General features: G+C 40.3%; 1 protein-coding gene across 1 annotated transcript in view; it reads left to right on the forward strand.

Moving 5' to 3' along the window:
* Positions 1-16,669, forward strand: part of LOC137280757 (uncharacterized) — a 100,734-nt gene that overhangs the window by 60,091 nt on the left and 23,974 nt on the right. The window contains exons 40-51 of the mRNA XM_067811973.1: positions 1,092-1,316; positions 2,509-2,757; positions 3,361-3,606; positions 8,400-8,571; positions 9,097-9,271; positions 10,778-10,891; positions 11,900-12,017; positions 12,799-13,032; positions 13,840-14,124; positions 14,852-15,085; positions 15,542-15,903; positions 16,557-16,659. Coding sequence (XP_067668074.1) covers positions 1,092-1,316; positions 2,509-2,757; positions 3,361-3,606; positions 8,400-8,571; positions 9,097-9,271; positions 10,778-10,891; positions 11,900-12,017; positions 12,799-13,032; positions 13,840-14,124; positions 14,852-15,085; positions 15,542-15,903; positions 16,557-16,659 — 2,517 coding nt within the window. The remainder of the gene's footprint in view (positions 1-1,091; positions 1,317-2,508; positions 2,758-3,360; positions 3,607-8,399; positions 8,572-9,096; positions 9,272-10,777; positions 10,892-11,899; positions 12,018-12,798; positions 13,033-13,839; positions 14,125-14,851; positions 15,086-15,541; positions 15,904-16,556; positions 16,660-16,669) is intronic.

Raw genomic sequence — 16,669 nt, forward strand, 5'->3', positions numbered from 1 at the left:
TTGATTATAGATCGCCACCATATAGCTGGAATATTGCCGAGTGCGGTGTAAACTAAACTCACTCTCTCACTCACTCACTTCTTCAGAAACAACAAGGTATGTCAGTTAAGAAGTAATACTTGTGAACTGAAGCTTACCTGAAGCTTCTCACCCTTTAATACTGTGTAATTTTTCCTCGTTTATGACTTGGTCTTATTTGCAAATTACCTCTGTCTGATCATCACTTGCTGTCTGCTCTCTGTTCCTGCAATATTTATGATAAGGGTCACCCTGCATTATCAGCTACCTCCACTTATTATTTATCACCTGTGGGATTTATGACAATAAATAAATCCAGTGACACAAGTGTTTGTAGTCTTTTAACATCATCTGGCAAGCCGTGCTTTTTGAGCCGTAAGAAATGAGTGCAGAAAGTATGTAGTGCAGGATAAGTATACAAATGTAAACAATATTTAGACTTTACCAATTTTGTCAGTCTGGTCCACTTTATCAATGCAATAACCATTTTCAAGAACATTTGTGAGAACATAACCTAGATATTTTAAGGTCCCGACCCTGTGTATCTTGAGATCAAGGCTCTCTGTATCTTGAACCCCCGACCCTGTTTATCTTAAGGCCCTGACCCTGTGTATCTTCAGGCCCCGACCCTGTGTATCTTTATATCCTGACCCTGTGTGTCTTGAGGCCCTGTTCCTGTGTGCCTTGAGTCCCCAACCCCGTGTGTCTTGAGGCCCCGACCCTGTGTATTTTGAGGCCCTGACCCTGTGTGTCTTGAGGCCCTGTTCCTGTGTGCCTTGAGGCCCTGTTCCTGTGTGCCTTGAGGCCCCAACCCCGTGTGTCTTGAGGCCCCGACCCCGTGTATTTTGAGGTCCCGACCCTGTGTATTTTGAGGCCCTGTCCCTGTGTGCCTTGAGGCCCTGACCCTGTGTGTCTTGAGGCCCCGACCCCGTGTATTTTGAGGTCCCGACCCTGTGTATTTTGAGGTCCCGACCCTGTGTATTTTGAGGCCCTGACCCTGTGTGTCTTTAGGCCCTGTCCGTGTGTATCTTGAGGCATGTGCATTCTCAGGTGCATATCTTGCATGTTTCCAGTTACATGGATGCCCAGCATCGATGTGTGATTAAATCATCAGGCAGTTGTCCAACTAATGCGGCAATCATGGGCATGTTGTCAAGTGCCAAGGTGACATTTGATGAATACTGTTCCCCCCGACAATACAAGGAGGGTGGTTGTGACTTAGAAATGGTGACCGAGTCGCTGTCTGGCATCAATCAGCTGGCCACATCTGCAGTAGTTTCCACAGAAGACATGTGCAGGTATGAGTGTTTCTTTTCATGTATTACCAATCTCGTATCACTTCTGTTTCACATTATGTGACATGAAATATTGCAGGAAGGTTATTTGTGACTTTGTTGATGTTGCCTGTAAAGATCTGGGGTACAGTTGTCATCAATGGCAACTAACAGGATGGACAGGCTCGCTGACTTGGTTGACTCATGTAGAGTCCATTTGGCTCAAATTGGACAGAAGAATTGCAATCTAACTTAAAAACTAATAAACATAAAATACTCAATGAAACGTTGATCTTGGTCAAAATATCAGACCAACTCTGTGAGGTTATTGCAGAATGTATGTTCAGAAAATATAAAAGTTGTTTAACAAACCATGTTTAAACTGTTCACTATTTGTTACAAGGTAGTTGTGCAGAGAATGTGACAGCCAGGTGTTCAAGAAGCACATGCAAAAGTGCCATCAAAATTATTGATTCATTAACCTGTACCATGCCCTTTTCATCCTTCCTTGCACACCTTTATTCAGTGGCTTCTGGTGAGAGGGTGAATGTGGACCTGTTTGACATTTTTACTTTTGATTAAAACAGTGAATGTTTACTTTAAGCAGAGATGATCTTTATCATTGATTAGTTAAAGTTAATTCAAATAATTTAGGCTAATCTGCCTTTTAAGCAACCCCAAAATTATAGAGAAACGACACCGAAAAAAATTAGCATATTTTTCATTGTATCCACAACACATCTGTTACTTTGCTAAGTGTTTGGTTGTTTTGTTCATAGCAGTTACGTACATCATTTCATTCATGACTCCACAAGATCAATGGTTCGTTCTATAGGATTTATTAGAACATTCAAGTCTCTACATTGTTACTTTATCGGACCCACATATTGACAGCAATAACCCTTAAAAGTAATAATTTGGGATTCCCAGGACCTCCCTGTGGGTCGGTTGATGTCAAGCCCTGCTGATGTTATATTGCAGTCATGCTTTTCAGTCATTTGGTCAGTAGACCCCTCACAGCCTACCTGTCTCCTTGAGCTAGCGACCTTCACCTTGTAACAACTATGGGCAGCACAGTTGTAGAGGTGTTTGCTCATCATGCTAAAGACCTGGGTTTTAACCCACATGGGTAAAATGTGTTAAGCCCATTTGTGATATCCCATCTTTTGATAGAATTATATGAAGAGTTGCATAAAACAATACTCTTTTCTTTCAGCAACACAAAGAATGCTCTAGGGTGGGTGAAGAAGTTTTCTAGTGACTGCTCGGGTACTACCATTCTCTCTAGCCACACTACATACTTCGGTGGCCTTGTAGGCAACACCTGTCCCCACCTCACTGTTGAGCTGTTCTGCGGCACCTCTGCTCCGACAAACCGGTCATGTGACTTCAAGCAGGCACAGGCTTGTGTCAGCAGCATCGATCTGTCCATTGAGGCAGAAGCAGATACGGATAATTTCTGCAGGTATGAACTTAATCATATGGCTGCCTGTCTTGTTTTGTATCTTTGCCATCTCTGGTCTCAAATAACTGGATACAGTGAGAGCCCTCTAAACCAGCACCAACCCACCAAGCTCTGAATATAACTAGTACTTGGTCTCAGCAGGAAGTTGTTTATTTTTTATCATTTACACGCCCCCTATTCCGGCGTCAATCTATTCTGGATTTCAGCATACAGTTGCCTTTTTTACAGTAATTGAACCTCTCTAAACTAGCATCCGTTATTTCAGCTCTCCCGTTGAATTTGGCTGATTGACAACACAGTGGATTACCATCGGCATTAAGCTCATTGATGTTGCCTGATAATAGATATGGAAATTTCTTAAAATCAGTCTCAAATATAGGGTCCTGTAAAACTGATATCAGGCCACACTGATCTGGATATAAATATAATATTCCCTGTTTCACTGAAACACAGTATTTAGAACTTCCTTGACTTGACATATATTCTGTTGTATGTCAATCAGTTGAACAAACCTTATCATCTTTTATTTTCTTTCTAGTCCACCAAAGAAAATTCTGCTAATGTTAAAAATCGTCTCTTCAAACTGATTCTTGTTTGTTCCAGTGGCCTCTTGCAGAATGTTACCTGCACACGCAACAATCTTGATGGATGTTTGTCGTCTGAAATCGCTAAAGTTTCCATTGAAGCTACAGCCAACCGTGACGTCATTTTAGCCAAGTCATGTAGCATCGATGCAGAACTGCTGGACTTTGATGGCGTATGTACTGCTCGGCCAGTATGTTCACTATCTGGTGCCTACCGATGTCTGGAAGATCTGCTCACCCAGAACTACAACCTGAATGACTGCACGTAAGTGGGCGAAGGTTCTTTAACAATCTAAGGTCGACCTGAAAAAGTACCACTGTCCTGGGCCTAGATTTTCGAAGCTGACTTAGTTCTAAGGTAATGTTAATGTATGACACTTATGAATGAGAGAGCTCAGAAAATCTGGACCTAGTTGCAGAAAATATTTGTAGTACTAGGAATGTCTGTGTTGAAATATACCATTCAAAAGAAGTAGGAGATGTTCCATTTTGTGAGCATACCACTAACTAATGCCAGTGCACATGAGAACAAGTAATTTATCATACAAAACTGTGCTCCACAGGAGATATTGCTTGTGTGATATCAGACGATATCTCCTCAGAGATATCATTTTAGGATATATCTCATAGGAGATATCATTTTGACAGTAGATTTTGCACAATGCCCTGACAATGCTATGACTTCATGAACTCAATGATGTCACAATGCCGTGACATCGGTGCACTGGAAGTCTGATGACAGTGCTGTGTTCAGAGATGTAGGTTTTTCACTAAAAACCAATGAATGATTTTGGATGATAAATAGAATCTCACACGTGTGTCTTCTGATATCAATTATATCAACACTTGTTGATAAAGGAAAAAATATCCTTGGCAAGCCTCAGATGTTTGTTACTTTATCAAATTGTGTTGATATATTTGATATCAGTAGACTCTTGGGTGAGACTCTCTATTTATCATCCAAAACTGTGTTCCACAGGAGATGTCACTTGTGTGAAATGAGATGATATCTACTAGGAAATATCATTTGACAATGCTATGACGTCATGAACTCAATGATGTCACAATGCCGTGACATTGGTGCACTGGAAGTCTGATGACAGTGCTGTGTTCAGAGATGTACATTTTTCATTGAAAACTAATGAGAAATGATTTTGGATGATGAATAGAATCACACCTTCTTCTCTACTGATATCAATTATATCAACACTCGTTGATATCCTGAGCAAGCCTTGGATATTCGTTTCTTTAGCAAGTCATGTTGATATCAGTAGACACTTTGGTGAGATTCTGTATATACACTACCCATCGAAAGTTTAGAGTCGCTTAAAGCACTGACTGTGTGTGATGTATGAATATGTGGATACATCAGACATGAATTTCTCCATTAATCTGGGGAAACTAATTACAAACCTTGTGCAGACTAACTGCACAAGGATTACGCATCAAATTGTTGAAAAGCATGTGCCGATATTGTGCATGTGAACAGCTGTGTTTTGGCATCAAGTTTTGTTAATAATTCACCAGAGTTTGTGGAGTTTTATCTGTTATTGACAGTTCATGAGGTTCCTAAAGAATGACAGGAAGTTCACAGGTCTGATAACTAAAACATATTGCTGGCCCTGTTAACATGTAACCAGCCCTGTACCAAAAAAATAGAAAATTTTGGTTTTAAAATAAACTTGTTAATAAATTACTTGTAGTAGATAAACATGTGCATAAGCAAATTAAATAAAATCATAACTTGGTGGTCACTGTTGATTCGTTTGGTGTCACTGCCATCTCAATCAGCCAAGCAGACAAGGACGACACTATTCATTGGCTTGAAAGCATTCTGTAGAGCAATCACATTTAGATAAATGGGCCGGCTGATCTGTGGAGGTTATGGTTTCATTGATCATGAACTATGCAGACATCATCTAACTACCACATTTGTAAACTGTTTTCGAAATATGTCCCGTAGTCAATGACATGGTCAAATATATACTCTTGGAAAATGTATTGGCTGGCTATGAAATAAAGTTGTAAGCCTGCCATGAAACTAGCAAGGAGCGGGCTTCTGGGCAGATGCTATTTCATTCACTGTTATTGAACACATGACAATAGTCTTTCCATCATTACAAATTTGTTTTACAATACATCGGTTCATGTGTAAACAGTACCTTTAAACAGTAAGTATCAGTTTGCAGAGTCTTGTTTAGAACAACTGACTGAAGTAAGTGGCTACATTTATTCCTGACATCCTTGGAATATTGCTAAAAGTAGCATAAAACTGACTCACTATACAAAAAATTTGTGACTTTTGGCTTTGATCTTTAAAGGACCACTAAACTCAATTTTTTGGTACTCTTTGGTATCACTGCATATGAAAGACTTTTGGTTAGTCATGAACTAAAAGTTGCTAAAAAGCCGTCAGCTTCTCTCTCGCCCACAAACGAAAACGCAGACAGGTTACGTAACTCTGTCGCCAGAGCCCTACAGTGATGTCATAGAAGGAACGGTTTCCAGTTAAATGTATAAATGTATAGAAAATGTGTAGGAAGCTCGTCATTTTGCTGATTTCTGGAAGTCACCAAAGACAAGCCAAATTGTTGTGTTGCCGTCAATTGTTCCTTGGGGTCGGGTGATGGTATCACTATGCACAGATTTCCACCAGACTCCGTAGTTTGTGCTTAAATTGGTTGTTAGTGTGTGCGAAGTGAGCTTTGTGGAAGCCTGTGGTGTATACTAAATCGGATGGTTCGCCCCCTACCACGCTTCCAGGATAGAAAATGGAGTTTAAGTTTCATCGAGTTTATAAAATTAAGACTGCTTACTACACATTGCTGACCAAAAGGATTTTGCATGGATATAACGCTTTCTTCCTCGGAAACAAGGTTGAGGTCGAAGTGACAATATTATCGTACGTAATATTATATTGACCCCTTATATTGACTGATTCCAAGAGTGAAATTGTCATGCTATAAGCAATGTCATGTAAAATCCTAATGTGCATCAATAAAATACATATTTTACTACCAGTAGAAAGTAGTTTTGAAAACAAACTTAGATAGCATTCATCCTCAGACAGGGCGCCGCCATTTTTGAAAATCGTGAAGTCACGGGCTAAAGTCCGTCAGAATTATTGAGATTATGGTTTGTTCTCATCAAGTTAGAAAATCAAAACTACTTTTTACTGGTAGTTAAATATGCATTTGAATCATGGCCAAAAGGATTTTGCATGACACAACTTTTAACATAAGGACTTCTTCCAAGGAAGCAAGGTAGGGGTCGACGTGACATTTATATTGCAAGCAATGTTATATTGACCTCCACCTCACTTCCAAGAGTGAAATTGTTATGTTATAAGCAGTGTCATGCAAACTCCTATTGTCCATCAATAAAATACATATTTTACTACCAGTAGAAAGTAATTGCCCTTTTGTAAGTTGGTGAAAACAAACTTAAATAGCATTCATCCCAAGACAGGGCGCCACCATTTTTGAAAATCGTGAAGTCAAATCCATTTAAATTAATGAGATTATGTATGGTTTGTTCTCATCACCTTAGAAAATCAAAACTACATAAATATGTATTTGAATCATTACCAAAAGGAGTTTGCATGACACAACCTGTAACATAACCAAAGTGAGGTCGGGGTCAAAGTGAAAATACTGCGCGATAAATTTCTTCACTTGCTAAATTTACTTGGTTTGTAACATTCACTCACCAGTATGTAGACACTTGTCAATACACATCTTTATACTTGGTCTCATAATCCTAATTACTTTATAATCATAGTTGTATGCATTTTGAAACTTAATAAAAAGAAGCGATCTGCGAATGTATAACAGGAATGTAATATGTAGACATTTCATAGTTTTCCTATATGAATCATAATTCGCACGCACGCCCCAGTGTATGTCGTCTGCATCATTACACTTAACAACGAAAACAATGATTCTGTTGAAAGCTACGACAACTTATTAAAAACAAAAATGGAAATATTAAAATTAAAGTTATAGGAGCAATGTCAGGCTATTACCTTCTTCGAGGAATGTATCCATCAATATCCACAAAAACAAGTGATATATAATTCATCTGCAGATTTCCCAAGTGATATGTCTTTTAACAGTCTAATATACGAAAACGTGATGTATCGTTTCAGGTTTTTCACATGGCTGTATAGTTTCATTGCTTACCCAAGATAGCACACCTGGCAACTAATTGCATAATGTGCGTCATTCTTTTTAAAAAGTTATTTAGTTAGCCAATAATGAGCAATCAATGTATTGGCAGTTAATCCTTTGAAAGAAGGGTGTTGTTTTACATAGACACAGACACAACAGAGTGTATTCAATATAGATTAGTAAATGTACATACATAAACACTACCTTTTGACAAATCCCCCATTTAAATCCCCATAAAACTAATTAATCAATCAGCGTGTTATCAGTTAATCCTTTGATCGATCCAGACAAAAGAAATGCCAAATGGGGGCCTTTGTCGGGTAATCTAAGTGGCATTACCACTAATTATACCTGTTATAAATTCATTAACTGAGCATCAAGTGAATGATGACAAATAACGTGTAGGTTTATACCACCTAACACGGATTACAACCTAGCGACACCAAGTGATTTTGACATAATCATCTATGAAAACAAGGGTTGTAACTCGAAAACTAGACAAAGCAGGAGACAAAACTAAATGATAGTAGATTGTGAGAACATATAGCTTTCATTTTTCTCAACAGCTTTCATGATTTCAGTTTTGTACAAACCTGTAAACGAAATAGTTTAACCCCTGAAATGTAGATGAATACTGCAGACCCTCATTTCTATACCCACTATTACGTCATGGCGCCGTGCCGCACTGATTGGTTGAAATTTCGTTTGTGGCTGAGAATTTTGCACTGTTGACAAAAAGGTCGATTTAAGGTAATTAAAGAGCATTTTTAATGACAGGGTTTCATTTATAACGATGTCAGCAAGTGATTTTGTGTTTGTACCCTATTAGAGTATATGTGACCTTTAAATCAGAGATTAGAAATGTAAGGCTGGCAACTCCTGTTTACAGCATCCGGTCGGCAAAGAAGAACTGCATGGCAACGCATCTCCAGGGATGCAACCAAATCCAGATCTCCCTAGCAGCGACCATATATGGCATCCTTCTACCACCATCAACCACCTGCCCAGCTGTCGTCCTTGCAACCAGCCCCTTCAGCTCATCAAGTAGTACATCTCAGCAGGTGAGCAGACGGAATTGACATCAATTCCCAATGTCAAATAATTGACTTTCTTGCATATGTGTGAAGCCTGTTTCTAGTGTACCCCCCCATGATAGTACTGGATTATTGCTAGAAGTAGCATAAAACTAAACTCACTCACTCACTCACTCACTCACTCACTCACTCACTCACTCACTCACTCACTTACTTGTACATGTGCAGTCATTCTTAGATTGTAATTTAATTAATCAGGTAATGTATTACAAGGCTTAGATGATAAATGATAAACACAACAAACAGCTTTAAACCAGACTGCTATGGAAAATAAGGATCACATCAGGCCTCTGACAACAACACCAATATGTGTGCCTTTTAGATATCAATATTTGTTTTCTGTTTAGTTCCTGATTTGTACTTGTCACATGCAACAGAAGCTTTATCAATATATTTTTATAAAGACAGTATTTTTGTCCTGGCATTTCATACGCAGCCTGAATCTCAGAATGTCCCCGTGTGGAGTGTACATTATTTCTGTTTGGACTTCAGGAAAAAGTTACATGTTTGACTGGTCTGCTTACCTCCCTTGCTGCCTTCACTGAAGCGTCAACACAAGCACCCGGACATGAGCTGTGTCGAGTCTTCAGTGACTATTCAAATGGTTGTGGAAGAAATGTGACAATCGATGTTGTGGAAGAGTTTGTGAAGACCAACTGTACTGATGGTAAGCCGTTGTTTTGTATCTGCCTCTGTCACAGTGTGTGTTGTATGCCACTGTGCCCAGTGAATGCAGATTTGGTGGTTACAGTACGTTACAATACACAACAGTTCAATGGTTGTCTGAGACAATTTTGGGGTGTTTTTTTTGTTTTGTTTTGTTTTTGTTTTGTTTTTTGTATTCAAAATTTTACTGCTGAATCCCTGTGTCAGGTGGGGACAAGGATCCAGGGAAATCCTTGCCCTTCCCTCTTTTGAGGACATATATGATATGAAAAGGATTCAAATTTCAGGACAAGATACAACTGTCACACACTCATACATACACATACTTTCTACAGTATAAACATACAATACCAAAGATTCACATGGTCAGTGACAAAATGCAAGTGGTGTCAGTACATACATGCATACCAAGTAAAGCTATGACTTCTCAAAGGGTGGATGATACATAGGCCACTTAACATAGAATTTATACATGCTGAAATACATCGGACGCTCAATAGTGAAGCAATTAGTATGTGTAAGAACAGTTTTCACCTGATCTTACAGTCCTCCTGTTTACATATGTAAATGAAAAATATGGCCAATAGCAGAATGAGGTCATTCATGTCTCATGTGGATTGGATAGGTACAGTACGTTACCTGGAACTATGTGTGTCATCAAGCCAAGTTTAATGTGGGTTGGGTGAGTACAGTATGTTACCTTGGAGGTTGTGTGTCATCAAGCCATGTTTAATGTGGGTTGAGTGGGTACAGTATGTTACTTTGGAGGTTGTGTGTCATCAAGCCATGTTTAATGTGGGTTGAGTGGGTACAGTATGTTACTTTGGAGGTTGTGTGTCATCACATCATGTTTAATGTAGGTTGGGTGGGTACATTATGTTACCTGGGAGGTTGTGTGTCATCAAGCCATGTTTAATTTTGATTGAGTGTGTACAGTATGTTACCTTGGAGGTTGTGTGTCATCAGACCATGTTTAATGTAGGTTGGGTGGGTACAATTTGTTACCAGGGAGGTTGTGTGTCATCAAGCCATGGTTAAAGTGGGTTTTGATGGGTACATTATGTTACCTTGGAGGTTGTGTGTCACCAAGCCATGTTGAATGTGGATTGCTGGAATACTGCTTAAAGCTAGACCTAATCAATCAATCAATTAATCAATCAGTAAGTCAATCAATCACTGAAAGCTTCTTTCTGATTGGATATGGCAACTTCTAATTAGTCATTTCATTGGTGTGTTGACCTGAGCTGTAATGGGATGTCCCCCGAACTGTTTGTTGTGAGCACTCAGGAGTATATACAGCCATAGCTCACAGTCAGAGGTTGTATATGATTTGTTTTCACAACACCAAATGATATTCGGTATGAATTGGCTGCTGGAGTTTTTCAGAAATTATTCATAAAATTATCTTTTCTTGTGCTGAAATGTATTGACAGATGTTAATAAATGTATTGGAGTAAAGAATTTGTTGATATTACGTTGCTATGACAACTATCGAATATGGTTGCAGTGGTGGAATGTGCAGCTGGAGAGAGCTACTGCAGAGATGGCAGCTGCTATCCCACTAGCGGCAGATGTAACGGCACTGCCGAATGCAGTGACGGGTCAGACGAGATGGACTGTGGTGAGTCTTGCTCCATCCTTGTCATACATTGTCTCTACAGCTAGGACATCATGTCAGATGTTCTATCACAATATGCCCTGTGCTGTCCTCACCTGTCCCTGCGAGGAGTAACAGTGTCAGAATATACCCCAAACTCTCCTCACCTGTCCCTGTAAGGGGTTTCAGTGTCACACTATGTCCTGACCTCTCCTAGCATGTCCTTGCAAGGAGTTTCAGTGTCACACTCTGTCCCAAGCTCTCCTCACCTGTCCCTGCGAGGAGTTTCAGTGTAACAATATGTCCCAAGCTCTCCTCACCTGTCCCTGCAAGGAGTTTCAGTGTAACAATATGTCCCAAACTCTCCTCACCTGTCCCTGCGAGGAGTTTCAGTGTAACAATATGTCCCAAGCTCTCCTCACCTGTCCCTGCAAGGAGTTTCAGTGTAACAATATGTCCCAAACTCTCCTCACCTGTCCCTGCAAGGAGTTTCAGTGTAACAGTATGTCCCAACCTCTCCTCACCTGTCCCTGCGAGGAGTTTCAGTGTAACAATATGTCCCAACCTCTTCTCACCTGTCCCTGCAAGGAGTTTCAGTGTAACAATATGTCCCAAGCTCTCCTCACCTGTCCCTGCGAGGAGTTTCAGTGTAACAATATGTCCCAAGCTCTCCTCACCTGTCCCTGCGAGGAGTTTCAGTGTCAATACATTTCCATTTCTGATATCTCATTAGAACTGATGAACTGTGTAACATGTTTTGTTTAATATCTGGTCATTGTGTTTCTACAAGCATTGTTTGCTGTATATATTCTTGGCTGGCCCTGATGTCTGTACTGACATCGATCCACTGAATCATGTTGCACAGTGGTTGACTATTGTTGATGCCATGTAAACTTCACTCTCTTCTGATCATGATAAATCTATTTTTAGAAAGTAGATGTGTTGGGATGTCTCTTGAGTTTCTGTGCCAACAGAAAGGACTATTTTATTCATATCAGACATCAATACACCACACTGGTAATCTATCCCCAGGTGTGACAACAGATACAGCTTGTCAAACCAGAGAGGGATCATTCTGTGTAATGAGGCAACTCAGTTCAGCTGTCATGAGCAAATTCCTGTCTGTCGGGGACAAAAAGGCCATGTGCAGGTAAGTTCCTGAATACTCCTGCCATGCCAAACATGGATGACCCAACCAGAGAATGAAGTTCTTGAAAGACATTTAGAAGTTGGACAAATATGAAGACATAATATAAAACATGTCATCTATTCACGCATCAGTGGATATTTGACGGAAAAATCAGTTGTGTAAATTTATTGTCAATTCAGGTTAGATATATTCAGAGTGAGATCAATGACACAGGAATTTAGCTTATTATCTTATTTTTGTGTTTGCCTGTCAACATGTTTATGTTATATTTTTGGTTGGCCTTCATGATGAAATTGATCTGCTCTGATTAAAATGATATCCAAGACTCTGATAAACACTCCCATTCATGATACACATACAACAGCTATATATTTGGGATGACAACATTCTGTCTTCATATTTCTTGACTACAAGCTCAGATGTTCCTCAACATTTAATTGACCAGTCGAAAGACGGATATGGAAGACACATGTATTTGTTAGCATCCTTTCTGCCAAAGAGATTTTGGGTCTTTGTTTTGAGTTGTTGACAATATTACTGTTGAATTTATCCCCGGCTGAATTGTACTTAACAGGACTGAGATGTTGTGACTGATGAAGGTCTGGATAAAGAATATGGAATCAGCATGCCGTTATCACTTGTGCAGCCTGCTCATTTCTGATAACAAAAGTCCATCCCATTTTAGCTATAAATAATTCAGAATTCTGGATGATTCTTCAGCAACCCATGCTTGTCATAACAGGTGTTATTCATATATTTAAAATATGTTTTGGTGTTTCAGCCAAAGTGTAAAGACCTCCCAGTGCATCCAGGCCAGAACTAACACATGCCCTGGCACTGTGAAGGCCGTGTTCCAGCAGGCATTGACCGTATCAGAGTCCTTCATAAAGTCCCAAGGGACATGTGCCCCACCACAGATGTGTATTGAAGAACACACATTCGCCTGCATCAACCAGCTCGCTGTAGTTGTAGCTCAGACTGACATCACCACAGGAACCAAAGATGTCCTTTGCAAGTAGGTGTCCCGATATTGTGCATGTGATAAAAGTATAAGATTGTTGGAAAACATGCTGAGTTTCCATGGCAACAGCTTTGACTTAAGCAAGGGATAGCGGTAGAGTCTTTTACAGGAACTGATATTTAAATGCATACAGTATTTCCTCAAAACCTTGGATACAGGCCTTGTGAAGAATTGTTGCTGATCGATAGCATGGGATTATTTTCTTTCATGTATTTTTCTAAGTTTCATTACAACAGAGGCTGGAAAATATTATAAAGCTTCTTGGTATGATATTTTGAAAAGTGTGAAAGAATTTGTTTTGAGTGACAGTTGTTGAGAAGAAAGAGCATGTTCTAGAGGGAGTCAAGGGAGTGATATTTCATACTGTGACAAGTACATACATCCTTATACTTGTCTGTAAAATGACTTGACAGCCAGAGTAATGTCTGATTATGTGCCTGCATCATATGGCTTATGTCAACAAAAGTTTGTGAAAGCTTAGAACACGGACTCATTGCATTAATGTTAAAAGACATCAGGTCTGTTTATCCAGCACTGTTCTTTCAACGTATTCACTTTGTAGAACAATGTTAAACAGTATTATGAGTGTAAAATGTACAGTGTTAGAATGATTAGTTGTCCCTTTTGATGGCACCACACTGGGTCCTGATGCACTAGGCGTTCTTAACGATTCAGACTGTCGTAACTGTATACTTCATCATAGACTTATGAATGTCACAGTGCTACAAATGTTTTTGGGTTAGAGGTGGAAATTATAAGCCCATTATGTGGGTGATAAAAATGAATATTTTCTAATTGCAGTCAGTTCCTTCAGACCAAATCATGCGTGGATCAGTTTAGTGCCACCTGTACAGATGCTGCAATGGAACGGATCAGGGCTAAATACAACTCAGTCGTCGCCCTCATCGATGGACAGTGTGATAACTACACAGAGCCAGAGGAGGAACCAGAGATGCTGTGCCCTGACATCGCCCCAGAAGACAGAAAGTGTGATCTCTTCCCTGCTTTCAAGTGCCTCCTTGGTTCATACACCAGCCTCATCAACTACAACCCCCGAAACAACCTTGAGAACAGCAAGTCATGCTTGTGAGATCCTCAGTTTGATGTTTTCCAGTGTTTGAGATCACACATTGTCGAGATCTCCTTCAGACAGGAAGCAAATCTTGTATCTTGTGAAAACCCTTCCCAACCTCAGTTCTAATCTCCTTGATAAACTTCAAAAGATCCAAAACATTTCCACCTGCATCATCAGCAAGACCACTAAACATTTCCATCCATACTGAAAGAACTGCATTGGCTACCAAATAGGGACAGAATTGACTTTAAGATCTTCTGTCTGACATACAAGTGCATCCATGGTTTGGCTGTCTCCTACTTGTCTGAGCTCCAGCATCTGTATGTCTCTGCAAGCACCTAGCACTCAAACACACTAAAGGCCACTATTCTTGTTATATCATGGCCAATATTCTTGTTATAGGATGGTAAGTATTCTTGTTGTGTCATGGCCTGCGAGCCCTATGTCGTAGGAGAGCCAAAAGCGAAGCAGGTCTCTGATATCTGATAGTGCCACTTTTGTGAAACCCAAGCATTGTTATGGTTCTGACAATGTAAACAATAGTCAGGGTTGAAAAAGGTTTTGAGCAACATTTATACGTTTCCATCTTGCCCAATTGTCACAATCCTGCATGACAAAATGTGCTCCACCATGTCCATATATTTAAACTTGAATTTGTGAACTATAAAACATACCACATGTTTTTCACACTTCCATCATGCCTTCAAAACAAAATGGTGGAATGTGTCTTCCTTTCAGTGCTCTCCAGTCTACAATCCGCTGTGTGGCAGCCAACATCTCTGGCTGTAGAGAGGAAAACGCTGCCGAAGTCATCAAGTCTCTGAACAACCTTCGTGATAGTGTCAAGGATCGCTGTATGCTGTATGACACCAGTCTGTGTGGTAATCCCCAGCCGTGCCCAGTAGGTGGCGCTGGTTGTGTGAAAACATTCCAGAAGGAGTTATCCTCCCACCCAGAGAAGGATGTCTGCGAGTGAGTGTAATGGCATACTCTTTAAACACATAACAGTACTATTATAACAATTCATTTGTTTTGGAGTTACAGAACAACTTTGTATGATCATCAGCATTGATAAAATCGACAGAGCAACATGTTCCTGAATTGAAATGTTCGATGTTGGACTGCCATCGTGGACCATCAGCACAGTAGGGTGATTCCTCAATAGTAAAATCAATCATGACACACTCAGGAAAATGCCACCCATTCTGATTTACCCTGAGGTTGCTCCAGATTTGAAACGGTTCCCACTAATCTTTGCTTGTCATAATACGCAACCTAAAGTAATGGGTGATTACTTTGGACAACTTGATTTCATGACAGCATACCCTGAGCGCATGGATGATTGTGTGTCCAGATTTGATGATTTACCCTTCATTGTACAGCCGGCATATTCATGAGCATACCCTTTAAGGTGTTTTGTCATTTCAGGCTTATCACGACTGCACGAAGCTGCATCTCTGACAACACTGTCGACTGCTCCCCGCAGTCTTGGGCCATCGCCGACTACAGTCTGAAGAAGGCCATCAAGGACATGAGGACACAGGTCCGTTGTGACGGCAACAGCGCTGACTCCTGCATCCTGACCTTCCAGACACAGGCGTACAGGATCCTCACCTACCATGAGACGACGGCAACAACCATGTCCCTAGAGGACCAGTGCAATGCTGCTGAGGTCACGAGGATGTGTATAAATGATAAACTGGGTACCACACCTGTGGGCGTAGGCATGGACACTATAGTCAGTCGGCTTTGGAGATACCTTAACGCCAGTGTTGTGGAAGTTTGTCAAGGTGGGTTGTTGTCTTAGTTGTTAGGGAAGTAGTATGAGAGACACCTTAATGACACTGTTGTGGAAGTTTGTGAAGTCTGTTCTTGTCTTAGTTGTTAGGGAAGTATGAGAGACACCTCATGAAAATGTGTGTATATTTTCAGCATCATACTTCTGTCCCACCAGACAAGATTTGCGTCATGTCTGGTACAGATGGCCCCTAATGGTTGCCCTGACAACAACCATATATCCTCTTACCCTTCAACTGAAGCAGCAATGAACAGCTCTTGCCAATGAAGTTTTGTCAATGAAGTTAAACGTTCTAAGTTACAGTTATCAAGCAGTTATATTCCCCCTCTATACTGCTGTTGTCTATCCATAAGTTGCACAAAAATACAAGTTAAATCAGCCAATCTTGTCAACTGTCAGCTGGTTTTAAGGATTACCAAAAGCTTGATCTCAAAGTCTGTGAGGGGTTGTTATCGGACACAGTTACTTAAATGAGGATGTATTGTTTGGTTTGGTTTGGCAGTATTCCAGCTTATATGACAGTGATATGTAAATAATTGAGTCTGGTCTAGACAATCCAGTGATGTGGGTAATGTCAGGGAGAAAGTTAACGAAGTAAATACAACATGTGTTATCGGTTGACTATCGTTTATACTGTTTCTACAGGCACTGCCCCCACGTGTCCCCTGGGAGTCCAAGCGAATGTCCTTCTCAGTCTGCTGGTGAAGTTGGCCACTAATCCCACCTACACAAAACAAGCTTTCTGCAGGTATGTACAC

The sequence above is a fragment of the Haliotis asinina genome, chromosome 4, assembly GCF_037392515.1.
Source record: "Haliotis asinina isolate JCU_RB_2024 chromosome 4, JCU_Hal_asi_v2, whole genome shotgun sequence".
NCBI classification, from domain to species: Eukaryota; Metazoa; Mollusca; class Gastropoda; order Lepetellida; family Haliotidae; genus Haliotis; species Haliotis asinina.